The 26,255-nt window shown below is 46.7% G+C and overlaps 1 protein-coding gene across 1 annotated transcript in view; it reads right to left on the bottom strand.

The window, feature by feature from the left end:
• ARMC2 (armadillo repeat containing 2) overlaps positions 1–26,255 on the bottom strand; it is an 87,707-nt gene that overhangs the window by 41,357 nt on the left and 20,095 nt on the right. The window contains exons 6-10 of the mRNA XM_057489466.1: positions 21,448–21,524; positions 17,122–17,220; positions 13,273–13,448; positions 9,029–9,131; positions 7,450–7,673 (exon numbers count right to left, since the gene is read on the bottom strand). Coding sequence (XP_057345449.1) covers positions 7,450–7,673; positions 9,029–9,131; positions 13,273–13,448; positions 17,122–17,220; positions 21,448–21,524 — 679 coding nt within the window. The remainder of the gene's footprint in view (positions 1–7,449; positions 7,674–9,028; positions 9,132–13,272; positions 13,449–17,121; positions 17,221–21,447; positions 21,525–26,255) is intronic.

The following is a 26,255-nucleotide window of genomic DNA, read 5'->3' as shown; positions in this document are numbered from 1 at the left end:
GAGCTCCGATACACGCATAGGAAAGCCTGTTAATTCATAACCCGCATCCTGCGAGGTGCCTGGCTACGGAGCCTCCGGCACTGACTCCCAGTGCCCACTTGGACTACTTGACATTAACCTTTGCTTACAGTCTTGCCATTTACTGCCTCTATGTCAGTTTCCACGGTAAAATGAGGAGAGAGCTGATTGTTCCAGCTGTGGCTGTTTATGAGTGTCCGCGGGCTTGAAATTTGGAATGCCAACTATATAGAATGCCAGAGCGGTGAGGCAGGAAAATGAGCCTGGAAAAGACGACGGCTCAAACACTACCCAGTAACAACACCGAAAACCACAATCACATGTTAAAAGTCGGAGACATGTCTTCACTGCCACAGCTGAGTCTCTGCAGTGAGGAGACCAGGTCGGGGAGATCAGAAGGTGCTTGAAAAGCCAACACCTGTCCCCAGAAACACCAGGCGTGGGCTACTTGCACCCACCCTGATGCCCCTTCCTTGCGAGGAGACACCAGGGCCCAGGGTGCTCTGCCCCCCCCCCACCGGGGCGGACACAGCCGTGAGTGGGCGACAAATCTAGCTGGGGGTTCAGGGCCGGAAAGCACGCCTGCCTCAGCTATATGCTACGTCTCCCCGTGACGGTGTGACCTTCTCCCTTCCCCATTTTTCTTACTCATTCTTTTCTTTCCAAGTTCAAAACCCAAGGCATTCCATGCTGAGGTCCCTGAGTGCCCCTGGTCTCTAGCCATGCCGTCCTTGGAGGGTCCAGGGTGAGCATGAGCTGTCTGCACACAGCTCCTTGCCAGGAACGGGAAGAGGAGGACGTGGCACAGCCCCCCACTCCGACTGCCTGCTCTCTCCCGGGCCGGGCCGGCTGGGCAGCTACACGCCTGGGTATTCCGTACAGGAAGGAAAGCTTGTAAGTCAGAAAGTCCTGTCCCCTTCCCACTGATGAGTGTATAATTAATACCAGGCCTAACAACCAATACCAGAGAGATTGAGACAAAAAAACTTTCATCTAGTCTCAAAAACAATATGCAAATAAGCAAAATAAGTCTAACACAGTACTCTGACTGGAGTGTATCCGTATCAATTTCCTGGCCTTAATAATGTCCTATAGCTCTGAACATGTCACGATGGAGAGAAGCTGGGTGATGGGTACACAGGACCCCTCTTTGCAACAGCTTGTGAATCCATACTTAGTTCAAAATAAAAGTTCAAAGAAAAGCCAAACACAAAAAGACACACACTGTCTATTCTATTTATATTCCATTCCAGAATGGGTGGAACTTATCTATGGTCGAAGGGATCGAAAAAGGGTTCCCTTTAGGGGGGTAGGAGAGTGGGAATTAACTGGGAAGAGGGTGAGGACATTTCTGAGGTGGCGGAAATCTTCTGCATCTTGAAAGGCATGTGGCTTACATGGCGATATGCTTTTGTCAAACCTCATCAGACTTAAAAAATCTGAACATTTCAAGGTGTGGTGAATTATGTGCCTCAAAAAAGCAGAAAGAGAACAAATGACCTTATCTGCTGTTTCCTATTCCAGCGAAACCCTTAAAAGAGACACTTGGAAAGTATTCTTTTTCTGTTTAACCATCAAATCTCCCATAAAATTAACTATAAGAGTTTAAGAAATACAATCATGGTAATATTTGCTTCCATTTTATAGTCATATAGTTTATTTCCTCCAAAACCAGAGCAGGGTCCCAGCAGGTGGAAGTCACTGCTTTAGTTCTGATGTCACGGTCTGAAGAGGTGGGCTTCCAGAGGGCAGCGTTAAGGCAGAGAGAGAGGTAACGTATTTTCCTGTTTAAGTCTCGATGCTCATAATAATTAATAGCCTAAATATAAATTTATTAATTTCTGCATTTTAAAACTATTAAATAGGACTAAAGCAGGATTTAAAGGACCCCACCACCTTGGTATAATCCTTAATTACTAATATAATTAAAATCATTGCTAAACTGGACCCCCAGTCAAAAACCTCCCTTAAATTCTGCAAATTTGTGAAGCAGAGAATAATTTGGCTGAGAGTTTTGACATCCGCGTGCACAGAATCCCGCCCTGCTGGCGTAACAGGCCCCCTCCCAGCTTTAGGCCTCTTAGCACTGCTGTCCGTTTAGCTTGTCAAAGCCAGAGAAACAAAAAAAGATCTAGGATTTGAAATCCATCTCTAACTCTGTCATCTTAATCTCTTATGACTAATTTTTTTTTTCTCATCAGAAGTAACTGCTCTTTGAAGCTCCAAGTTTTTGGTCACGTTTGCTGAGTGCCAGCCACGCACCATGTCCCACCTGGTCCATGCCTTAATAGGTCATCTGATCTAATTTTCCCAGCTACCCTTAAAGCCAGCCGGAGCTCGGCGTCACAGCAGAGGAGAGCGTGGTCAGGGCGGGGGGCCCGGTGCCAGCTCAGGCCCCCGGGCCCCGAGGCCTGTGCCCCCACCACCAGTCCACACCGCCGCGCTGAGGCCGCCCAGTCCCGGGCACGAAGCCACACAGGCCCCCAGGCTCCTGCACACACAGTATTTCGCGTGGGGGAGGAGTGGAGCAGAACTCAGTTCAGCCAAAGTGGGACCTTTACTCTGGGCTTAGGAATTAAAAAATATTTGTATCAAAACGTCTTTTAATTTCACAACATAGAGATAAAGAAGCCATGTAAGGTTTAAAGAGCATGGACCCCCTGCCTACTCAAACTGCCCACACCGCGTCCCGGAATCCCTCGCCCCGGGGCCTCTCCCCAGCGCCTGCCAGAGCGGCCGCCCGGCGTGTCCGTCCGCCGCCCGTGCGCTGTCCGCCCTGCTGTCGGGCCACTCCCTTCCTCTCCCCACTTCCCAGTCCGCAGGCGAGGGAGGCATCTTGGGGAATCTGCTCTTTCTCTTTCTATGCCCAACCCTTGAGTGATTTCATCCTTTCTTGACTTCAACTGTCACCTCCGTGTAGATGGCCCTAAATCGGATTTTTCAGCTTTGCCTTCTCTGCTAAGCATTATTTAATATCTCCAGTTGCCTACTGGACAGTCCTAGTTGGCTATTCCACCGGCACCTTACAGTTTTTCATGAAGACTGATTACGTAATCGCCTTCCCCCCTCTCACCAGATCGGTCCCTTGTATGACTCTGTAAGTGCTCATGATATTATTATTTTCTGAGCCAATCAGGCTCAAAACGCCCAAGTCTTCTTTCTTTGCCTAGTTCACTCTCCTTTTCCCCAAACCCAAGTCGAAGTGAAGGAAGGGAGCGGGCACTGACAAGGGCCGGCAGGACTGGCCTCCGGAGAGATTCCCACTTAGAGCAAGACCACGTGCCCAGCAAGGAGGCGGAAGGCCGGGATTCGAGGGCGCTCTGGGCCGAGCGCGGAGGCCCGGAGGCCAGAGACGCAGAAGGAGCAGGAGTGGAGGGACCCCGGCTGCCGCAGGGCCCGCGGGCTCCACGCTGGTCTCCCTGAAGCCAAGAAGGGAGGTGTTTCTCTAAGGACTCAACTCAAAATCAAACGGGTCAAGCTGTCGAGAAAAAAGGTTGGCAATACAAAGGAATAAAAAAAAATAGGAATGTTAGTTCAAGCCATTCTGAGTTTTCATGGTTCCATTCCGTAGTTCCATATGACACTCGCACATCACCTAATTGTAAAGTGAGCACCTTGAGATTTTCTTCAATTACAGTAAAGCAGCTTTGTATACAAGGGTCTCAAAACAGGACAAATGAGACACCAGGGGACTGGGGCTTGGCTGTGATCGTGACGTGTATAGAAGACTCTCCTTGCCCCAGACAGGGGCTGGTGGACACCACAGTGGACTTTCCGACGGAGGTGACCCAGCAACTTTCCTTGGCCCCACTCGGCCTGTAGCAGTGAGAGACGAACCCCAACACCTCCCGAGAGGCCACACCGACGCTGGCAAGTCCCCGCGTCCGTCGGCCACCTCTCCGGGTGACGCTTGCTGCAGACACCCAGGGGGGTCGCCTTCTCCCTGGCCCGTACTCTCCTTCCCATCTCCGGGAGCTCTCCTGAAATTCTCCTGCTCTGGAATTCAGTGAACATGCACAGTTTAACTTCCTTCATTCTTTCAGTTTTACAGACACATCCGGTCCCTGGTTTTGCCCGCCTGGGGGCACTGGGCATCTGCCCTCAGCCCCTCGGAGCAGACAGCCACCCTGTCCCCCAGCCTTCTCAGAATGCTGCCATGTGTCTGGTCGGCAGAACTGAACGGAGGACTGAACACGTGGAAGGAAGTACCACAGTTTCTGCAAAAGAATGGGCATCAGAAGGCCGCGATCGGCACGAGGACCACCTCCCGGCAGCTGCCTCATCCCCCCCGATGTCACTCACCCCCGGGACTCTCCTGGCATAGCCGCCCCTCCGCAACCCCGGCGAAAGCACCGTCTCCAGTCCAGCCACAGCGTAGAGCACGTCCGTGTGCACGTACGCAGGCTGAGAACCGACGCAGAGGAACCTTCGCCATCTCAAAGCTTCGTTTTTCCTGCAGGCAGCATGAGCCCGTATGACAGAGCGGCGGTCCTCCTTCACCCCATTCCTTGACCTCGTGCCCTCAGCCCAAAACGCAGCCCCGCGTCCGCGCTCGGGCTCCCGCGTGTGGGATCTTGGCCCTCCTCTGCCAACGCGGACGCCCTTCGTGCCGTCGTCCCCTTCAGCCTCGGGCCCTCCCCGTCCCGAGCCCTGCGAGCCCCCCTCCCCTGCCAGTCCGAGCCCGTCTCCTCCCCACGCACGCCCTCCGGCAGCTCCCTGCTGCTCCGAGTCCTGGGATTTGCGACCCACGGCTGAGGCCTCTGAATCTCACCTCCTGTGCCCCCAACACCCCCCTGGCAGATTCCCTCTGTTCTGACAGACCCGCCTCCCCAGCACCCCCAAAACACCCCTCAGCCGGTCCCCCCAGTGCCAGTTCCCCAAATCCCACATGACCGTCAGGGTCCAGCTTCAGAGGTTTCCCACTCCCAGCAGCCTCCGCAGGGCGGCTTTAGGGAACCAGGGTGACCTGAGGTCACAGAGCGTGTGCCCGCGGCTGCGGAGCCTCTCCGGGCCGGAGTCACAAAGCGGAGGACGTCTCCGCTGTCCACGGCCGCCGGCCTTCATCTTTCCTGCCTCACCTCTCGCTGGCTTACAGATATTATTTTATCGGCATGGCCACAGTATTGATTTACTTCTCCAATTGAACAAAGTTGCTTGTAAAACATGCCTCACGAGCTCGAGGTGCCGGGTTCTGGGGGCGAGCGCAGGCCAGGCCTGCTGGGCTGAGTTGGCACATGGAAGGCCAGGCAGGGCTGCACACGGAGGAGGGACTTCCTCCACTCCCGTAGTGAAGGTGGAGTTGGGCTGCTCACATGTTATCAATCAGAGGACACAGAATCATTTTTGTTTTAATTAAGTGTAAGGGAATGTGCAGCTCAGGGGATTCTGCAAATGAGGTAGCTGGAAACAACACCCCCCACACCTGTGAGCACAGTGGCACTGCGGTTCCTGCACACGGAGCCCGGGGACTACAGCAGGGGCGCGTCTCAGGGGCAGCAGAAATGGGCTCCACTTTCTCCTGCTGAGGCTGGGACAGGGCTGGGGCGCTGACTGTGTCCAGAGCGAGGCCTCAGGCCCGGTCAGCCCCACCTGCCCTGGACCCTGCGGAAGTTCAAAGGAAGGCTGGGGACCCAGGCCAGCACGTGGGGGTGGTGAGTGGCAGTGGGCGGCCAGGAGGACGCTGCGACAGGCCCCCGCCCACGACCCCTGCAGGGGTGCGCAGCTGTCAAGACAGGAAAAGGGGATGGTGGGTGGTGGGCAAAGGGAAAGAAGAGGGGCGCTCGGGCCGTGCACTGCACCCCTGCAGCCACGCCAAGTGGTCGGGTCCGGATCTACTTCTGGTCACAGTAATACATGCAGCCACTGAGAAGGATAAAATCAGTCTACAGGGGTTTGTCCCCCTGCACTGTTAAGTCAGAAAGAGAAGTGCATAGAATACCCCATTTTTGAGAACTCAGGAGTGCATGGAAAGGTGCTGGGCGCCTCAGTGCAAACAGCGCTGGCTCACTGGGTGGACCGAAGGGAGAAACAGGAGGAGGGGGTGAGGGAAACAAACACCCCGACTAAAGGCAAAATGGTCTGCGATGAAAACCCAGAATCACAAACATCACACACATGCACAAAGAGCATGGAGGAATGGCGGCTGAAATCTCAGGGGGGTGTTCTTTCAGTGAACATATTTCAGGTAATTTTTGTACTCTTCCTTATACTTCTTTGCATTTTAATATGGAAATATGAAAATTGTATAACCAAAGTAACTATTTTTGTTGAGAGAAAAATTTGAATGACTCAGTAACACCAGCAGCATGAAAATAATGTATCTAAGTCTTCCCAGCCAAAAGATATACACCCAGTAGAATTTTGAACCGTTTATGACTACAAGAGGTTTTTACAATATTTTTCCAAAACGGAGACAGACCACAAAGTCCAAAATCCATAATCATCATAAACACCTTGAGTATCTTTAACACAGGGCCTAAATCTAATTTTCAACACACTTTCCTGAAGGCTTCAGGCACTCTGATGCTCCATCAAGCCTCACAAATTGACAAGCACATTTCAAATCTCATGAATTATTACATCAAAGATGCTATGGCCTGATAGACAAATGCCATCAGAGTAAAATCCCATCTAAGAATGAATGAGAGCTGAAGGAGCTCCAGTGACGATAATTTCACTATGAACTTTAATTTGCACAAAGAAGTAATAAAACTAACGCTTAACACATTTTTCCTCCCTGCTCTGGTCACGTTACATGCCCAGCTTCGCGACCTCCATTCCTGTCTCAGGCCTGCATGTCCATCTACATGCCCCTTCGACGACTGTCTGCTCGTTACTGACTTCTGTTTTTCAGTGAAGATGCAAGATGTGTGGCATTAGCTACCATCGCCATGAACAATATCCAGGCAAGACTTATCTTTAAAAGCTAAAACTGACTGCTGAACTTCTGTGCGCTGCATACTCTGTATGTATTCCATGAGCACTGCATACTGTCACCGCGTGCAGGCTGCTGCGTGCTCTATGAGCTTTCATACTCTGTCACCCCATGCGCCGCTGTGTATTCCATGAGTATTCATACTTTCATCACTGCACGCACACCAATGCATATTATAAATGCAATTGCTTCGCACAGAGGTGCTGTTTTTCACTCCTGCGGGCCTGCTTTCTCTCACAGACTAGCTGAAACGGATGTCCACGAGCTGTGGGTGGAGCTGCTCTGTGAAAAGTCGTGGAGCAGGCTTTCCAGAGGAAGTGGGCACATAAAGTGCAGAGGTGGGGCAGTGGCTACCACCCTTGGTCCCCAAAGCCAGGCACCCCCACCTGGCTGGCTGTAACAGCCCGCCTGTGACCTGCTACAACCGCCCGGCAGGTAACTTCTGTTAGTACCATGCAAACTAATTTTACACATCTAACCTCAAGTAAAATACTTACTTGGACTAACAAGTGGCCTGAATTAGGCAAACATGTACCACATTTCCTGGTGTTCTCATTTATTTGCTTTATCAAATTCATCAGTATTTCCACAGCACCTTTGCTGATCATTTCATTAAGAAATCCTGGATTTCCAGAGATGAATTTGATGGCCCCCATACAGTACAAAAAAGCTTCCGAGTTAGCTTGCAGGTCTTCATTTCTCAGGACCTCCAATAATGACTCTGCCAAAAAGAGGAATTATTACACATATATGAGGATAGCCACAGCTGGAGGGAGACATATTAAAGTGCTTATATGGGAGCATCAGACACAATTTGTAAAATGTTAGTAAGAACCTACATTCAAATGCTTGTTAAGGGTTACTCATATGATATAAAGAGGAACGCTTACTTTTAGTGAAAACTTATTTCTATAATGGTAATGACAGCAGATGGATGGGATTACTAATATATAAATAAGAAAATTTTCCTTTAATAAATACATTCTTTGCCTCTTACTAATATTTACCAACCTTTATTTTTAGTTACAAAAGTTTTGAATTATAGAGTGACTAATAAGTAAAGCAATTTAAGAGTTAAATTTCATCAAACTTTTAAGAATATACTGGTTGCTATATGAATGGAAAATTAATCAAGACTGGATCTCTTAAAAAAATCTCAATTGCCATAGAAAGGAATACTTAGAATATAACATCCACTCTTTCCCAGGACAATTTAAGAATATCCATCCAAATAACACACAACTACTTGATGTTAGGAGTAATTCAGACAACTCTGATAAAACTTAATCATGCCTATCTCACATTTAATTCTGTTAATTTCAACATGATCATTTTTCAGAATCTTTGTTTCTGTCTACGATTATCATTTAGCTGATTCAGTGTTACACATTTATTTAAGTACTGGCTTTATCCCTGTCTTGCTGAGGTTAAAAAAGAAAGAAGGTAAGAAATCATATATCCTATGTTGCAAAATGAAGGCTCAAAGTATTTTCCGTATTGTTGCCATTGTTAGATCAGCAATACTAATTCATACGAGATTTCAAGCTGGATAACTACTTAAGCTTCTTAATTATTTAAGGGTATATAAAGAATCAGACATCATCAGCTAGGTGGTTAGAATGTAATAAAACTCTGTACCTACATATTTGAAACATTAGAGACACTTCGCTGTCAAATTTCTACAATAGTTATAAGGGTCCCCCAAATTTCAGTCATTCCTACTACATCAAAAGATCAAAATTTTTAATTATGTCAAATACTATTTAGTCTGTTTTTTCTAATAGTAAATTCAAGACCAGGAAACGAAGTGTTAAATACACTTTTTAATGTCACATAATGTTACTAAGGGCATTAAAAAAAAGAAAAAAGCTGACTCTCCCTTCTTAGGCTCCAAAGGATACACTGAACGGAATGTGGAAAACACAGAGGCACAGAGCAAAACCAGATATGGCACAGCTTTTGCACATTAGTAGAAAATATCATTCTAGCTGTCATCAATCAGAACTTTGCTCTCTAAACTCCTCACTCACACTCAAGAGCAACATTTGCCCAGTGGTAGCAGTGAATGACACTCACCCAGAATGCTGTCATTTTGAATCAGAGAGTCATTCTTCTCATTCCTGCTAATTTTAAATATAAGTTTGCAGACATTCAGAAGATTCTTTCTACTCACTTTAAGCTGCAGAGAAAGAAAACACATTTCTGTTGCAGAGGGAAATAAAGACATGCCATACTTTTTAACATAAACATCTATTTTAAAAGTGCAGCAACAGTATTTTTAAAACATGAAAGTTCAAAGAAATCAGTTTTGAAAAGTTTAGGCTACATATTTGTCAACTATGGCATTTAATTAACTCATTTATAGTAAATGCAATGATCTTCTGAGTAAGTACATTTTGATAAGCATTTATTTCTTACTTCATAAGGCCTCATACACGTATGTGAGATTATCGGTTACTTTTTAAAAAGCACATGAGGATAAAGGGCGGAATGATGGTGATAAATTTAATTAAATGGAGTAACTGCTGAGACACACAAAGGGAGATGGGCACCAAAACTTCAGGTCAAATTAATTTTGAAAAGAATACATGGGGAAACGAAGGAAAGAAAGGGGAAGGCACTGTTTGTATAAAGAAAATTAAAAGGTAATGTTCCTTCATTAGGTAATAAGTATGTATTTACTTTGTAAGGCTATTTCTGGAAGGCTTTGAGATAATTGCAAATATTGTTCAAAGTTTAAAATTACCATCTGAATCATACAAAAATACTCAAGTAAATTAAACATAAGGGCAACATGGAAATATACTTTAAAGCAACAGTATAGGAGGACTAACTGCATCAAATGGCAGAATTAGCCGGACATTTACCTAGCGAAAACTAGCGTTTTTAAAAAAGAATCCTAAATGTCCAACATTAGGGAATAGTTTAATAAGCTGTGGAACATCAGTACCATTCATTTAAGTAGGCACAGAGAGTGTAACTGCAAACGTTGTGCAAGCAGACATTTGCCACCTGCTATAAGATGGAAAGATTACGTGCCTCACTGCAAGGGTGAAACATGTTTGTAGGAATGAGCTCATCTGAACAAATACCTACATCTGTGTGAAAAGGCTGGCATATGGGTTAGTTTTATCATTGAAAGGTATCTTTAAAATTATCTTCAATAGTTTATTAATGAGTTTGTTATTTTCAAAAGATAATGGAATTTTTCAGACAAGTTTTTAAAAACCTCATTTGTGTATCTCATCCACAAAGATGACTGAGCCCCTGCTGTGTACCAGGCACTGTCTGCTCAGGTAGGAGATGCCAGAGGCAGGGGCCAGAGGGCCAGTCAGCAGCGGGCACGGGCAGGAACACTGTGCACCCTCTCCAGTGCCACACTGCGGACGGGCAGCTGTTCCCATTGTCCCCCTGAAGAGCTTGGGCGCATGTTAGGAAGGCAGGATCTCCGGCCGCACGGAGCCAGATTCTGCACTGTAACTGGCCCCTGGGGGCCCCCCTGCACAGGCAGGCCCGAGAAGCTTTCATGGGAGGCTCAGAGACTCACGCGGGGCAGAATGGAGACTTCTGTCATCGGGGGGAACCAAGAGAAAGGAAACTTTAGAACAATTTTTAATGATTAGGTGTTTAAAAAAAGTTAAAAAACCCAGAAAATAGAAAAAAATTATTTAACAAAGGAAACATACATTGTCCTTAGTATTTGGGAATATGCTTTAGTCAGCTGACAACTGTGAGCCTTTGAGGTCAACACCACAGTGTATTCACGCTATGTGTGACATGTAGCATGTGTTTTACTTAATAAAACTGGTTGAATAAATGAATGAATATACTAGCCTCACCCCATCACCCGCAATAAGTCTTGTATTTTTAGTGAAAAGTGGCAAAGGAAAAGAACACGATTAGTGTCAGGGTTTTCATTACAAGTCAATCAAACACAAATGTACAATTTCTCAGCTTGCTATAAGGTCAGTTTACATTCACAGCAAATTCCTATACTTTTCCTTATAAGGACTGAGAAATATAACTTTGAGACATGAAAAGATATAAAATATTAAGTCATATGCAAGGGCTGGAGGCTGCCTTATCTACACTGGCTCTCCCCTCAGTGCTGGCTGCGCTCCTCTGGGCCTGACTGCCCCCCAGCCCACGGCGCCGCCCCACCTGATTCACTTGCAGCCCCAGAGTCCAGAGTCCCTGGCACAGCGTGGGTTCCTGTAGGGGGTAGTTTCCTTCTTATGCTAAAAATAGCAGTCTTTCCTATTTAAAGCAAATTTGGAAAATAAGAGAAGTTTAAAAACACTTATAACGCTACCTCTAATCAGTGCTGAATACTGGTATTTCTTTTCTGCTTTTTTCCCCTGAATAGGCTGCTAGATTTTGTTCCCCTCCTGAATATAGTGGTATTCATACTGTATATATGCTGGTATGTTAAAAAGTCTTACTATAGACAGATACATTAAGATTTTTCCAATCCAAGGTTAAAATGAAAATGACTGTGGCAACCCCCACTCGGCCACAGAATGCAAGAAAGCAGAACTGATGTGTTCACCAAATTAAAGTGCAGACAATCTAAAATGTCTGAATCGTAACAGTAAACTGGTTGGTAAAATAAATATTGCCAGAAAGAAGTCATGAAAAACATCTTGGGCCCGTCTACCTTCAGTTTTGTGGCTGACTTTTTTTTCTTGAAGGCTCTTTATGACGTGCCTTTTAAAAATCACGCAGACCCCGTCACCTAAGCCTCAGCTGATGTCTTGGCTGGAGCGTCCAGGAGACTTGGGAGGCAGGCGGGCGGCTGGACTCGATGGCCTGAGGCGGCCTGACCCATGGCTCCGCCGCTGACCAGTGGGCAGCCTGCCCACCTCTGCCCTCTGCCGCACCTGCCCCGGACTGCGTGGCAGTCAGTGTCACAGGCTGGGCTTTATCGCCTCGTACGGTCAGTTCAGAACGTGTCCACTGCCCGGCGGGTCACTTAGCCTTTTGCCCTAAGAAAGCTGAGTAGTACCACGTATGTATTTAATTTGGATGGCACCTTTACTAACCAGGTAAGACTCTCCCTGGAAGCATTATGGACCCGTGAGGTTTTCCTTCTCTTTCTCTCAGTTGTTTCTCGGCTTGGTTTGGAGCAAAAAGCCCAGCAGCCAGCGAGCCACAGGCAATCAGCCCCTGGGCTACACCGGCGGGGCCCTCCGGCCTCCCAGAGGGGCTTCCTGGGACGGCGCCCCTCACTGGCGCCAGGAGGGAAGTGGGCACGCATGCGGGTATCTCTTCTCTACCCACAGCTTTCCGCTTAACTTGCCTCTGTGGTTTATGCCCTTTTTTTTCTCATTAAAGCTCATTAATCAATTACCATAGAGAAGGGATTAAAATGCTACTGAAATCACTACTTCAAAGAAATGTTACTTTTTGAGTGGCACATCATATCACAATTTTAAAAAAGAGGTGAGTAGTTTAGGATGACAGCTGAATAGGAATATAGCTTCTCCAAAAAATTACACAGAATCTGTAGTCTGAACCATTCTGCTTTAGGAAAGACATCAAAATAAATGGTGGGCACTCTTATCAAACCGTCAGCAAGTATGCCAACACTTACCTTCGCTGTGTGCTTTCAGACTTTATATGAATTATGGGTGTCAACACAGTAGCTTCACTTTTATGAATCCAGGCAAACGAAGCTTCATTCGTTTAGCGGCCCTCTTAGAACATTCTATAATAACTGTGTCTTATCTTTTGGTTCCAACTGTTTATGTCTGTGGCAACAAGCACCCCCCTCAAACAATGGTATCCTTTTCTTCAAGACAGAGTTTCTACAGACTGGTATCTGGCGTCCGGCCTTTTCTGCTAACACCTTAGGAGCCTCTATGACCACACGCAGCTGTTTCTCTGTTTCGTGCTAGTTCATAAAGCACCTGGCTGTTGTGTCCATGGCCCAGCTTATCTTAAGTTACTTATAGAATCATGTGACAGAATCCAGCACCCAGCAGGAACCTCAGGGCAGGAACCTCAGCCTGGACTCTGACCTGCAGTCAAGTCACTTGAGCAGCTGTTTCGAATGTATCTGCCTGCTGTCACTTTTTTTTTTTTTTGACCTAGCCACAGTCCAGATGTAAGGGTTTATTTGAACATTTTCTATATACTCAGCCTCAGTTCCTTAGATAGTCCGAGGCAGTCAGACTCTGGGTATCAGTTTATTATCTTCATTTTTTTTCAAGACTCTAAAAGAACACACTGCATTTCTAGTCTTCTTTGCATTATTTATGAATAAAGCACTAAAACTTCTATGTGCTATAGTTTACCAGACAGAGGAAAGAAAAACTTACTGCTAGAATAATTTTTGCAAGTTTAAGGCTGAGCAAGTCTGAACCAACATCCACCAGTTTATACAGGGTCTTCAGGAGGATGCTTCTTCTCTTGAAGGTACTTCTGAGCATGTCTCCTTCCTGCAAAGCGCAGTGAAGCTGTGTGCACGCAGCACAGACTGTTTCGATGTTCTCTTCTGTCAGAGCAAAGAGAGAGAAGCAGCGCTCGTTTGGGTCAGGCTTTCAGTGTCAGTAAAACCCTGTCGTTATTTCCCCGGACATCTCCATGTTCTTCTCTCACAATTTCTGTCCACCTAATTTTTGTTTTCATTGATCCATCTCCTACCATGCTGACTAATTCACTAATCGGCCGGTTAGCTTACCCAGAATGCACAGTCTTTTAAAGAGTGTATTAAAGAACGGAGCCGCGGTTCCTCCAGTTTATTCCAAATGCCCTCCTTCTGTGGCACAGAAGCAGGCCCTGGCGTCTCCACCTCCAGCCCTCTGTGGCCTCCTTCCCCTGGCCTAGAATGTTCTCCTTAACTCCTTTCTGCCCGTTTTGGTCCTTCAAGGCTCTGTTTATGTTCTGGCTCCTCCAGAAAAAGTGCACTTACTCCACATTCAACAAACATTACTTTGCACTATTATTTTTCACACGTGTGTGTGTTATGTCTACGCCCTCAAACAGAAGTCACACTGAGTGAGTAGGGCCATGTCTACACACAAGTCGTGTCAACAGCGCCTGGTATTGAGAACACTGTCCTGACAACCTGTGACACAGTTTAATGCGGATTCATTCCCTAAAACATCTATTGCTGAAAACAATGGTCAGTATTTTACTATGAGAATAATGCTCAGGATCTGAGAAGAGAGGGTTCAAATGGAACAAAATCTCAAAATGTCACCACCTCCACTATTACGTGCAGGTGGTGATTAGAAAAAGGGAGAATAAAAAGAAGACTTTGGCTAGAAAACAGGGGAGACCTAGAACATTTTATTTTATAATTGGAATTCTGAGGGGAGTGATTTTTGGAAGTGGAAGCCACACTGATAGGCACCTAAGGAATGAAAAGAAACATGCAGAACGGCCCGTGGGGGGGCAGGAGAACCCAAGGTGTGAGGTGTTCAGTGGGAAAATATTCTCTCTGATAGAGTCCATCACAGAATTTAAAATTAGGGAACCAATCTTAGATAAATATCATAATGTGTTCTTAAAAGCCCACACAGAGGAAGTGTGTGCCTGCAGAAGGAAATGACTCAGGCCATTTTTAGCTCTTTTCAACAATAACATCTAAGAAAAAATTTTAAACCTCAATAGCTAAGTAACCTTCAGTGCCTTTCAGTTAAGGACTTCAATAAATGAACTGATGGGAAATGACTTAGACTAACTTTAAATAAAGGGAAAAACCTGAGTTCTATTGTAAGAAACCCTTTTGTTTTGCTGCTTTACTCTCTGTTACTGGCAGTTTCTGCACAGACCCCAGGTCCCGGCGGTGGCCCCCTCTTCGGCAGCAGGCAGACTTTGGGCTGTTTCTCTAACTCTTTCCTCTGCAGACTGGCAGCCTGGTGGGTGCAACTCAGCAGTAGCTGTTTTAGCCTTCGAAGATATTTAAAAAGAAGGCTCAAGGGTCAAATTTCAAATTAACTCTTTATTAGGTTCATTGTGAATGCCAGCTTCAAAATTCATCTTGAATCTAAGAGCTGTTGCGGTTCCCAGGAGGCTAAAGCTCGTGAGTAAGTCTGGTGAACAGTAGTCTCCCAAGCGATCTCTCCCCTGAAGATACTGAATAATCACAAAGGGACAAATAGCAACTGCGCAGTGGAAAAACCTGGCAGACACCACGTTTCCCAAGTGATCCAAATCCCATCACCAGGAATGGACCAAATCAACGCCGTGTGCCTCCTGATATGGTGACACAGCACCGCCCCTGCCCGTGCCACACAGTACCGGCCCCAAGTGCCTACCCTGGGTCTCGGCACAGGAGAAAATTCTAGACAAACCAGTTTGTGGGGCAGTCTGTAAAATAATTGGCCTGTGCTCCTCAAATATGCCAAGGTCATGGAAGAGACGTGACAAATAATTGGAACTCAGTGACCCAGGATTTTCTTTTTCTATAAAGGGAATTACTGGGTAACTGGTAAAATCTGAATCAGGTTTGCAGAGTACTGCATGACAATTTCCAGGTATGTAGCAGAATGCCCTCGTTTCTAAAAAATACACACCAGACATATGGGACTTAGGGATATGGGACATCATGTCATCAACTGTTCCCAAATGGTTCAGAAAAGGGAAAAAAATGTGTGTCTGTGTCGGGGGGCAGCATATAGAGAAAAAGAGAGGATGATGGAGTGAGAGAAAATGATGGGGCAAACGTGGTAAAAAAAAGTAATATTTGGGGACCCTAGGAGAAGAGCGCACAAAATTTCTATTTTTAAAGTGTCTGTAAGTTTCAAACCATGCCAAAATTAAAAGTAAAAAGAAAAGAAAGACAGAAAGGAAAGAAAGAGAAAGACTCTCAGATGGTCAAGCACCCCAGCCCTCCGCCGCCTGCCGCTCTCCGGGTCGTCTGGGAGAGGACGCCACGCTGAGCTTGACAATCCTCCGAGGAGGAACAGGAATCCGGTCACATTTCAGACCCCGAATCCCAGCTGAGTTCTCTCTCTTGGTGCCCGTGGGGGCTGAAAGCTCTCCTCCGAGGCCGGCTTTGCTGCCGGCCACTGTCCCCACGGTGTCCTTCCTAGGGTGGGTCCCTCTCCAGCCCCTGCCCAGACTGGCTGCTCTTCTCACGAGCTTTTGCACACGTCTCTTGGAACGAAGGGCCTGAAGTTAACCCGGCTCCCTAACATGAGGGTGAAAACGAGCAACTCGGGGGATCGAACCCATCATGGCCATCATCTCGGGGTTCTGAGCGGCAGTGAGCTTTGGTGGGGACTGAGCTTTGCACGGAGTTGACATGACCGCCCACAGCCATGTGCTTAGTAGAGCAGCTGCAGGACCAGAAGCCCTGTCCGGGGGCCCCCACATTAGCCGCGAACACAGCCGAGCATCAGCAGGGGGCCGAGGAGGGGTGGGGTCGCTGGAACCTTCTAGGGAGCGGGTCCCTTGCACGCCGCCCTGCTTGGCTGCCGCAGAGGACTCACTCACCCTGCCTCTCCCGGGGCCGCTTCCTGGGCGGCTGTGCTGGTTCCCGCATCTAAGGAGCCACCCATCCCACAGTGAGGGTCCGCCGTGTGCTCGCCATGCACCCCGTGCCAGCACTGGGCTTGGCTCTGGGGCGGTGCCCGCTGCCCCACCGCACCCATCTCCACTTAGGAAATGGGATCTCTGAGGACTGGCATTCCCCTGACAAGCTTTCAGAGGTCACCTCTGCAGAGACCCATCCACGGCGGGCCTCTCCCTGCTCTGAGCGCCGCCCCCTGCGGCGGGCCCGCCTCTGGAGGGTGGGGCATATACATGCGGGTCTAGAGAATCATGGGCACACCTGCCAAGGATGGCAGCCTGCGAGACTTAGTCAAAATTTCAGAGGCCTGAAATCTGTTATAATGTTTCACTTTCCTGCGTTTAACTTCTACCCTAGAGAGTTCAAACCAGCATTTCTGTGGACAGAGAAGGTGATCATTAATTTATATTCCAGGGGTATTTTAGAAGTAAGCTCTCTTGCTCATCTAAAGTATAAGTTCACTCACTAAAATTTAGGTTTACATGTAAATAGCTCATACATACACTTCTGGGTAAATAAATAGATGACACTTCATTTGTTTTTGACGTTCACAGAAATGCCTAAGTGTACTAAAAATACCAGGGCACTGGGGAACACATAAATAACTACAGATATTTTCAACTTAAAACAAAGACTGTATTTTTTTTACCCTTTTCTAATTCATGCAATATCGGTACAATCCTGGTATTCCAAAAGGCTTCTTCTGCTTCTATTTCCGTATCCTTTTCTTGCAAGTCGGCTTTTGAGACTGCAGAAGAAATCCAGACCAGGAGAGAGCCATGAAAAAGGGGTTGGAACTGGAGCACCACCACCAGTCCCTGCCACTCATCATTAAAATGAATAAACTCTAGAATTAAACAACACTTTGCCCCCCAAGTCCAATTCCTTCTAATTAGAACTACAAGTCTTCTAATCATATCACCCCAAATTAAACTCAGGCAAGATAATGTAAAGAGATCAAGACGTTTAACTCTGATTGGAACGCTGTATAAAGTCTTAAGCTTTGTACATGTTGAAATTATTGTCAGTAAGCAAATAGTTTTGAGTTATTTTTTTTTACTTAAACTTATCCTTCTGTAATATGGAATAAATAGAGGACTATAGGTATGTAAAGAATAAGGATTTTGAAAATGTTTAATGAAAAATTTTCTAAAAAGGAGGCCTGCGGGGATATTTTCCTCTAGAAAAGAAAATGCCCGCATCACGTGGGGCCAGTGCCATCAGTGAGATGGGACCTTATAGGGGGCAGTGGGAAAAGCCTGCATCTGGGGCACTGGCAGGTCTTGATCCAAATTCCAAGTTCATTAGTATGCACCGGGCAACTGAGGTCTGGGTTCTGATCTTTTTTGAGCTGCACCAGCAAAACAGGGACTAAAATATTGGCATTCAGGCTTTGAGAACTAAAAGGCATGGTGCAGGCACACGTCTAGTGACAGTGAGTAACGCATTCACTTTCCTGATGAATGCTCGGGCCGTCAGGGTCGGAGGTGTGTCGGGAGGCACTGAGCCACTGAGTCCGGAGCAGGCGCCGCCTACGGACACAGGCTGCTCAGGAGTAGCGGCCACCCTGTCTGCTCCAGCGGCAGCGGGCCTGCAGGAGGTTCCTGTGTCAGGATGTGGAAGACCCCAAAGTGCCCCACTTTCCAGATGAAGAAAGTGGGGCTCAGGGGCATTAAGCTACCTGCTGCAGGTCATACAGCTGTGCAGCCCGTGTATCTGGCTTCCATGCTGCTCTGCCCTGCAGCAAGCCAGCCAACGAGCAGGTAGCTTGAGGGGAATGTAAATCATATGAGCAATTGTGGATCATGATGACATTTCACCCAGGCAATATCGCCAAGACCTAGAGCACCAACAGTCCCGGCTGGAGGGTGCTGGAGACGCCACCCACAGCCTCTCTCCTTTGAACTCCACCCTGTGGGGCCCTCACCTGGCACCCAGTCTGAGTTGGTTCCGGGAGCCCCTGCCCATTCACAGGGCCCAGTACCAACTGAGCGCCCACATAGTGGGCACCTGGACCCAAACACAGCCCATGCAGAGCCGAGGGCTCCACAGAGAGAGCGGGGCAGGGGCGCGTGGCCTGTGTGCGCTGGCCAGCAGCGACAGGGAGCCGCGGATGGGCTGCCCGGGTGGCCCCAGTAAGGACACGGGTTCTGCAGTGGCTGTCTGGGTTTGGACCGCAGCGCTGCTCCCTCCTAGCTGGTTGGCATTGGGCAAGCGGCTTTACTTTTCCTCCGGAAAATGGGGTGGCAATGGCCACCTCCAAGTACTGCATTGTGGGGCATTAGTGTTTTCACGTGCTCCTGTTTTTTCTAAAACCTCCCAGGTACTTGTATTACTCCTGAGAGAAAAGACACACCACACATGTTGAATTTTCCACACATGCCATGACGACGTCACCCAGGGGAAGACGGAGAGCTACATGCTTCCCCCGTCCCACTCAGACCTGAGCCTTCCCCGGACGCACTCCCTGCCAGAAAGGAACACCCCCAGCTGCAGGGAGCCTCGGGTGATTTTTTTATCAAACCTTCTGAACACCAAGAGAGGCCAATGTACACTGGGCCTGAAGAGCCCTTGAGCACAAGGCAGAGAGACGGGTTGTCAACGGAGACCTAAGCAAACAGTGTAGGTGCCGCCAACAGTGTTAACTCACAGCAAGATCTCACACAGACCGTCTAACCCGGAGGCAAGAGTTCATCACCACACTGACCTGAATTGTCTTTAGGACAAAACCAGTCCATATCAGGACAGTTTCACAAGCCCTTATCCAAAGCTTCTGGGACCAGATGTGGTTTGGGGTTCAGGGAAATGTGAATTTTAGTAAGGCAATGGTGCATACACTGCCTATCACATTCCACCCCAGCAGGGCCTTCGGGAGCAGCAAAATGTGTTATATTCACACTAACCACAGACTGTCCCTGGCCTCCCATCAGGTCCAGTGAGACGTGGCCACTAAAGGAGACTGAAAAATACTTTGGCTATCATGGCTTTCAGGGTCTCAGAACTGCACACAGAGGCTGTAAACCACCGTCACAACTGTCTGGAGCACTACTTCAGGAGTCTGCCCGGACTTTGATAAATTACAGATGCAGATTCTAAAAATAAACATTAATATTCACGCAGTATAAAAAACACAGTTGCTCATATTCCTAGGTATCTGGCCCACTCAGAGTCCAAAGTATGTGAATAAGACCAACACATATCAAGGCAAGTGAGAAGCTGGAAGATATTAAACCAGATACATAATTTAACAATTATTTATGACACACTTAAATTTACCAGAAATACGGACTTCAAGTCCAACAAATTCAAATCAACATTTTTATCCTCTATGCAATATGCTCTTTAATGGAACAGCTCCATGGGAAACCACGATTATCGACCTGTTTCTCAGGACAAACTGATCAATAACATGTTCACCCCAGGAAGAGCTGAACAGCAGGGGTGAGAAATCACCCTGGGAAAGTCAGGGCCCTTGCACGCCGTCCTGACTGTTTCTGACTTGTTCCCAGAACAGAAGGTGGCCAGGTGCCGCGGTGTAAGGCTTTGCTTTCCACCCGCTCCCGGGAATGGGCAGTTGTGTCCACTCTCCCACTTCACCCCCTGCATGTTTCCTCCCAGCTCTGCTTCCCTAAGATTCACCTCCTCCAGCTCTGCTCCCCATAAAAATCCTGTTTTATATACAAAACCAGGTTCTACTCTAGAAACCAAAGCATGGAATCATGTGATTACTTTTTAAGATCCATGGAAAACAAAGTTTTTCTCACTCTCAGGCAACAACCTAATATTTTAGAAAGTACTTTCATCTAGGTTCACAGTTTGCTAAATTTAAAATTATGATTCAACAGGAAATTGGATTGGGTAAGTCAAGCAGAAATTTCAGCATGTTTTTGAAGATTCTGCTGTCTCAGTGGTTATAGTTCTTAACCACAGCTTTGCGCTCTGCACACAGAAACGTGACACAATGTTTATTGGCTGATGTTTTTAGCACGTAAATGTAAAAGCCTTAGCAACAGAGTGGACGCGGAAATCAGTCTAGCTAAGATTTCCCAGAGTGCTACAAAAATTTCCACTGGCCACAAAAGTCATTTTAGGGATAAGAAATTAGTTTTGATGGTAAAAAAAATTTTTTGAACCTAATATAAGTTTGTTTCCATAAAATTTCATGTGCACAAAATAAGAGTGAAGAACACGACGTACACCTGTGCACCTACAAATAGTTTAGTCAAATACTAACCCTGTTTTCATTCTCTCCCTTATATCAAATAAACGTTACAGGTATAGGTGATGCCCCCTGGGTACCCCCATCCATCCCTACCTCTCCCGCCAAGGGTTCTCACCATCCTAACCTGGGTTATTTTTATTGTGCCTAACTCTACATCTTACCACACAGACCTGTGCCCATAAACATATGCCATTGGTTTTGCAACTTGATTTTTCATGTACTATCACATTTTGTACTAATTTCCTTCAATGTTATAAATGTATTCCAGTTGATCTATCTGTTATACTCCATTGCATGAATACATCTGACATCACATCTAGCCTGTGATTTGTATTGTCCTACATTTTTCTCAGTTTAAAGCTCCAAAGGACTGTCTTCGTATAGTTAAAGGTTTCTTGGAAGTGAGCAATGATTTTGAACTCAAGTTCCAAACTCAAAAACTATGTTGATGTCAAGTTCTGCAATTTGCCGAATACGTCTACAAAATAATTTCAGTACAGTCATTAAGACTGTAATCTATAGATGTTTGAGGCACTAGAGTTGGGTAAATGGTAAGAATTATGACTGCTGAGATAAATAATAAAAATTTATAAAAATAATGTTGATACGTGATGCAGATACTGAGGTGCACGAAGTTCCTGGGGTTTCCAGTGAGTCAACGTAGGACACCTTCAGTGCAATCATTTTTCCTACGAATGGAGATGCTGAAGTCAGAGTGTTGGCTGGTGACCTGTAAGAACACAAGCACCTCACCTGCTGTGGTTTCCAGCCTGCCTGGGTCCAAGCTGGTGGGGCACGACGAGGCCCTCGGCCGCCTCTCCCCCGGGGCCCTGGGAGGAAGAGGAATGGACACACTCAGCACAGAAGCCCGGGCAGCTCTTCTGAACGGCTGTGAGCTGCTGTGCGCAGCTCCTGAAGAATCCATGGGCCAATATTTATAAAACAGGGTTTGGTGCTCGCTCTGAACCCCTTAAATCAACGTCTTATTTCCAGCTACAATTTAGTATTAAAAACAAGTCAGGTTTGCTTAACAATATGAAACAGTGTTACTCCGAACCTCCCACAGAAAAATCCAAAGTTTACTTTGCAGACTGAAAAACTGATTAAGGATACACACCACAAGGGGCCACTGTGACAGCAGGAAAGGACTCCGGTGCGCCAGAATCACAAAAGCCTGGCATTCAGGAGCTGAGAGACTGTCTTTCTCTTTTTCCACAAAAGAAAACTGTTTCCAAATGGCTCGGGTGTGCCCAAGGTCACACAACAGGGTCAGCTCTGGAGCCTGGGTCTTAGCATTTCCCATTCATTCTCCTTTCACTACCTCACAGCGTGTCCTATTTCCATTTTAAAACATCAATTAAATGACTGCTCTCTGAACATGTTTTATTTTCAGAAATATTTTAAATGTTAAAAAATTGAAGGTAGATTCAGGCGGTCCCCAGATGACAAACATTCGGTGTCCCAAATAAAAGTGCGGTGGCCGGCCAATAGCAGGACTTTATGCCTGTTTGTATTTAAGGTTATATTTAAGGTAAAGACCTTCTAAGAAGGACACAATTTCTCATTAGCTGGAACTGATGAGACCTCAAAGGACTTACTTTTAAATATCTGTACAAAATTCCAAAGTAAAAAACACTGAAAGAATAACAGTGCAAGTTTTACAACAAAATTTCTTTTTTTGCCACCGAATATAATTTGCTCCAAAAATTCACACAGAAGGCATATATGTGTGGCCAGGGTCCCCTGTGAACATCTATGTGTCCATTGCTCCTGCTCCCTAGAGAGTAAGACCTCCAGTGAATGTCCACTGCCATGTCCTACCCTCCACTACTGCCCCAGGGATTTATTTAGCATGCAAACGTAAAAGAAAAAAAAAAAAGATTAGCTTCTCCAAGGATCAGTTTTTCCATAAACATGTCCTTTTCTTAACACTTCCTTTTGTCATAGAGAAAAGATAAACTTAATCTTCAAAATATGTCTAATTACTTAATACTCTGAAACAGTTGCTTTATGTTCATACACAGATCTGGTAGCAAGATGTCCCTGGCCAATTAAAGAAAGAATATGGGGATGGGATCCTCTTTGTCAACATTCTCATAGCTGAAATTCAAATGGAGATCTCAAAGAAGATAGAAATTGAGGAAATCTACTCTATGGAAAAGTAAAATACCAAAAGCCTGGCGGGCTCCGAGGCCCAGGAAGTTCCTATGCTTATCACTCCCAGAACTAGCAGAAAGTTTGAGGACAATAGAGGGAAGGCCTTCTTTTCAGTATTGTCCTAAACAACTATTGGAATCAAGTCAGTTTTCAACTAAAGGCCTTCCCCTCCCTGCAGTCACGGCCAGGGACAAGGTTGCCTCCATTGGTACCCTGGTGTGCACGCCGAGGCCGGCCGTGCTGGGGCCCGGAGGGCAGAATGGGGCTGACCGGGTCTCTGCACGACCACTACCAGGCAGCTGAGCCCGTAGGCGCGGGCCCTGGGCTCCCTGAGCCCAAACCCCAGGCCTGGCGCTCACCAGCCACGCGGCCGGGGCAAGGTCCTGAGCCCCCTGGCTCTGGTTGATCTTAAAATGGAGCAGGGCCTCTGCCCAGCACAGGGACTGGCACATCTGAAAACTTTGGTAAATTGTCACACGAGGGGTCTCGGAACCGTGGGGCTGTGAAGGGCACAGGGCACTGGGCTCCTACTGGGAGCTAAGGGAGTCAGGGGTGGACTAAAGCACTGTCTGATCGAGTTCATATGCACACAGCTTTAGTAGGAGCCGGTCAGCGATTACTGGAAAAGGTACAAAGATTTCATGTATAGTCTTCATATTTTTAAAATCTTGAGCCACAGCCCAATGCTACTGATACCTCAGAAGGCTTTCTTTTCTTAAATTTTGATCGTATGAGCATTCCTTTAAAATCATGTTCTTTAATTTCATTGTGTTGGCATGTGACTGTTTATGCAGAATTCTCTTTGCAATGTCAGTCATTGAAACAGTGCTGACATGTCTGGAAACTCTTCTGGTAACCTCTCACCGCTGGGGCTCGGGGACGTGGGCGCAGGGCAGAGCTGGGGCGCCTGCCCTCTCCGTAAGGGTCACTGCTGGAACCAGGTTTACACCCGCCGCCCATGGCCCCCTTCGGCCCAGGCTTTGCCCTCTCCGGTCGCGTGTCACGGTTCTGCCGGAGAGTCACTCTTCTGTGGAAAACCTCTCCGTGGCTCCCTGCATCTACAGCTTCAGCGCCCATGCTCCCACCTCACCAGGCCATCTGTCACGTCGCACCTGCCACCGAGTCAAATCCCCTCCGCTCGCGCTGCTCCTGTAGCAAGAAACATTCCGCCTCTACTGAAAATCAGACTCGAGAGGCACCCCAAGCCCCAAGCCCCCCAGGAAACCGTCTCTGACCGTCAGGTCAGAATGAGGTGACGCCCACAGTGCTTTCCTTCAATTCCCTTCCGTTTCTCCAGCACTGACCACTGAACAGTGTCTCCCAAAATACCTCGTGCATTCAGATCGCCTGGAGATCTTGTGAGAATTCAGCAGGTCTGGGAGGAGGCCTGAGATTCTGCATTCCCGACAAGCTCCCGCCCAGGTGATGCTGATCTGCTATGCCAGAGACCACACCTGGGCAGCAAGCCGCTCCTGCACAGGGCCCGCCTCCCCACCTCCCAGCCTCCAGCTTACCAAGGCACGCTCGTCTAATGAGAACAGTCGAGTAAGGTGGGACGCCGCAGAATCGTTCTGGCAAATGCTTGCCTTTTCCACATGGAAACACTGTCTCAGCCACATTTCCCTTAGTTTCTTAAAAGAATAATGACTTCACTATTTTTGCAAAGACTGATATATTTATTAATTTTTAAGGCCGGGCAATATAAGAAAGTACAAAGAAGATATTAAAGAATCATCCAGGATCCCACCATGCAGAAATAAATATTGTTGATATGTGGCAAATATCATTCCAGACACATTTTTTCATATACACAGAGGAAAAGATGAAAGAATGGAAGAACAGAAGGGTGACTTGGAGGGTGGGTAGGTAAAGGATACATATAAATGGGATCATGCCATACATGTCATTGTAATTTAAAGCTATCAAGTGTAAGTTTTACTTGAATTTTACAGAGAAATAGAAATCGAGGTGAAATTGAAGGAACTGTGGAACTTCAGATGAACGGGTCTTCCCAAGGGACACTAGTTTCTAAAAGATTTCTCTAAAGTTAAGGGAAAAAAACAAGGGAAGATGTTAGGATGCCGAAATCATTCTTCTCTAACTTTGTTTCAGTTTCAGACTGTAGCTACTAACAAAGCTATTCCATGATGAAGAGAACCAGTGCTCAGTCTTCCAAGTACCAGCTTGGTTAGTTATGTCACTACTATGCCATTAAGGTTTCTGTTCCATAATCATCATTTTCACACTTAGGACTTCACAGACATAACCCCACTGACTTGTGGCACAGAGGGACGCTCTAATAAAGCCAGAGGCAGTCTGCCCTTTTCTCCTACAGCCTGGATGGCCATGGGATACCTTCTTCCCTTTACCCACTCAACCAACAGTTGCTAACTGAGTATGTGCATGTAGTGGGCAGTGTTCTAGAGCTGAACATTGTTGAAAATGTCTCAGTGTACATACAGTATTCCATCCGATTTTGTTGGCACATGATGTGTCCATTTGAGCTTCACAGTCAAGTATTTATTTCAGAAAGTTGTCTTCTATTATGTCTTAATACTTTTCTCATTCTTTCTGTTCTAGTCACTTCCATTCCAGTGGGTGCTTGTGAATATCTAATGAGTTAATATCTGTAAATCACCCAACGGGCGGAGGAAGACAGTCCCCTTCAGGAAGTGTCATACCATCCCACATCTCAACTGCTACCATCATTTTCATAGCTTTTTATTTCTTTTTGTATGACTTTTCTCTCCCTTTTGTACACTTTTCTTTCATCTCTTGAGAACCTATGCACATATTTCATCTCTTTGGGTGGAGTTATAGTATCTAATTTGAATTCTTATAATGCAAAGAGCAGCCCCTTTTTTAAAAGAAGAGATAATCACATTATCTGTAATTTTCAAGTTACCGACATTTATTTATTGAAGAGTAAGCAGGATCCACAGGGAGAGAAATGGGGTACTCTGCAGCTTCAGCGTAGTTTTCTTGAACATCCATTCACCAAGTATATTATTTTTTTACCCAAAGCGTGGGTCCCCTCGGTTTGTGTGCAGAAGGTTGTGTGACTCATGAAGAGCCCCATCGTGTGACCGGCTCCTTGAGTTCTCACCTGGCGACTCCCCTGCCCCCCAACACCTGCACACACAAACCAGCTGGCTCACAGCAGATGAGGAGAGCACGTCCCTCAGCCCCGTTCCCTGTCGCCTCCCCTTCTGGGTCTCAAGTGGAAGCCTCTCCTCTTGTCCGGCAGCTGGCCCACGTCCTGGGTCTCATTTCTTTAACTAAGGCTACTGGGTACATCTTTCTGGACTAAGAGATTCACGTTTAGTGACATCTGCTCTGGCTACAGGTCTGAGGAGGTCAGTGTCCACTCCCAAATGACCCCTCGATTTCATCTATTTTCCTCA

The sequence above is a fragment of the Manis pentadactyla genome, chromosome 12 (assembly GCF_030020395.1).
Source record: "Manis pentadactyla isolate mManPen7 chromosome 12, mManPen7.hap1, whole genome shotgun sequence".
Taxonomy (NCBI): domain Eukaryota; kingdom Metazoa; phylum Chordata; class Mammalia; order Pholidota; family Manidae; genus Manis; species Manis pentadactyla.
Note: the sequence above shows the minus strand (reverse complement) of the source record. Positions and strands in the feature narration are given on the sequence as shown.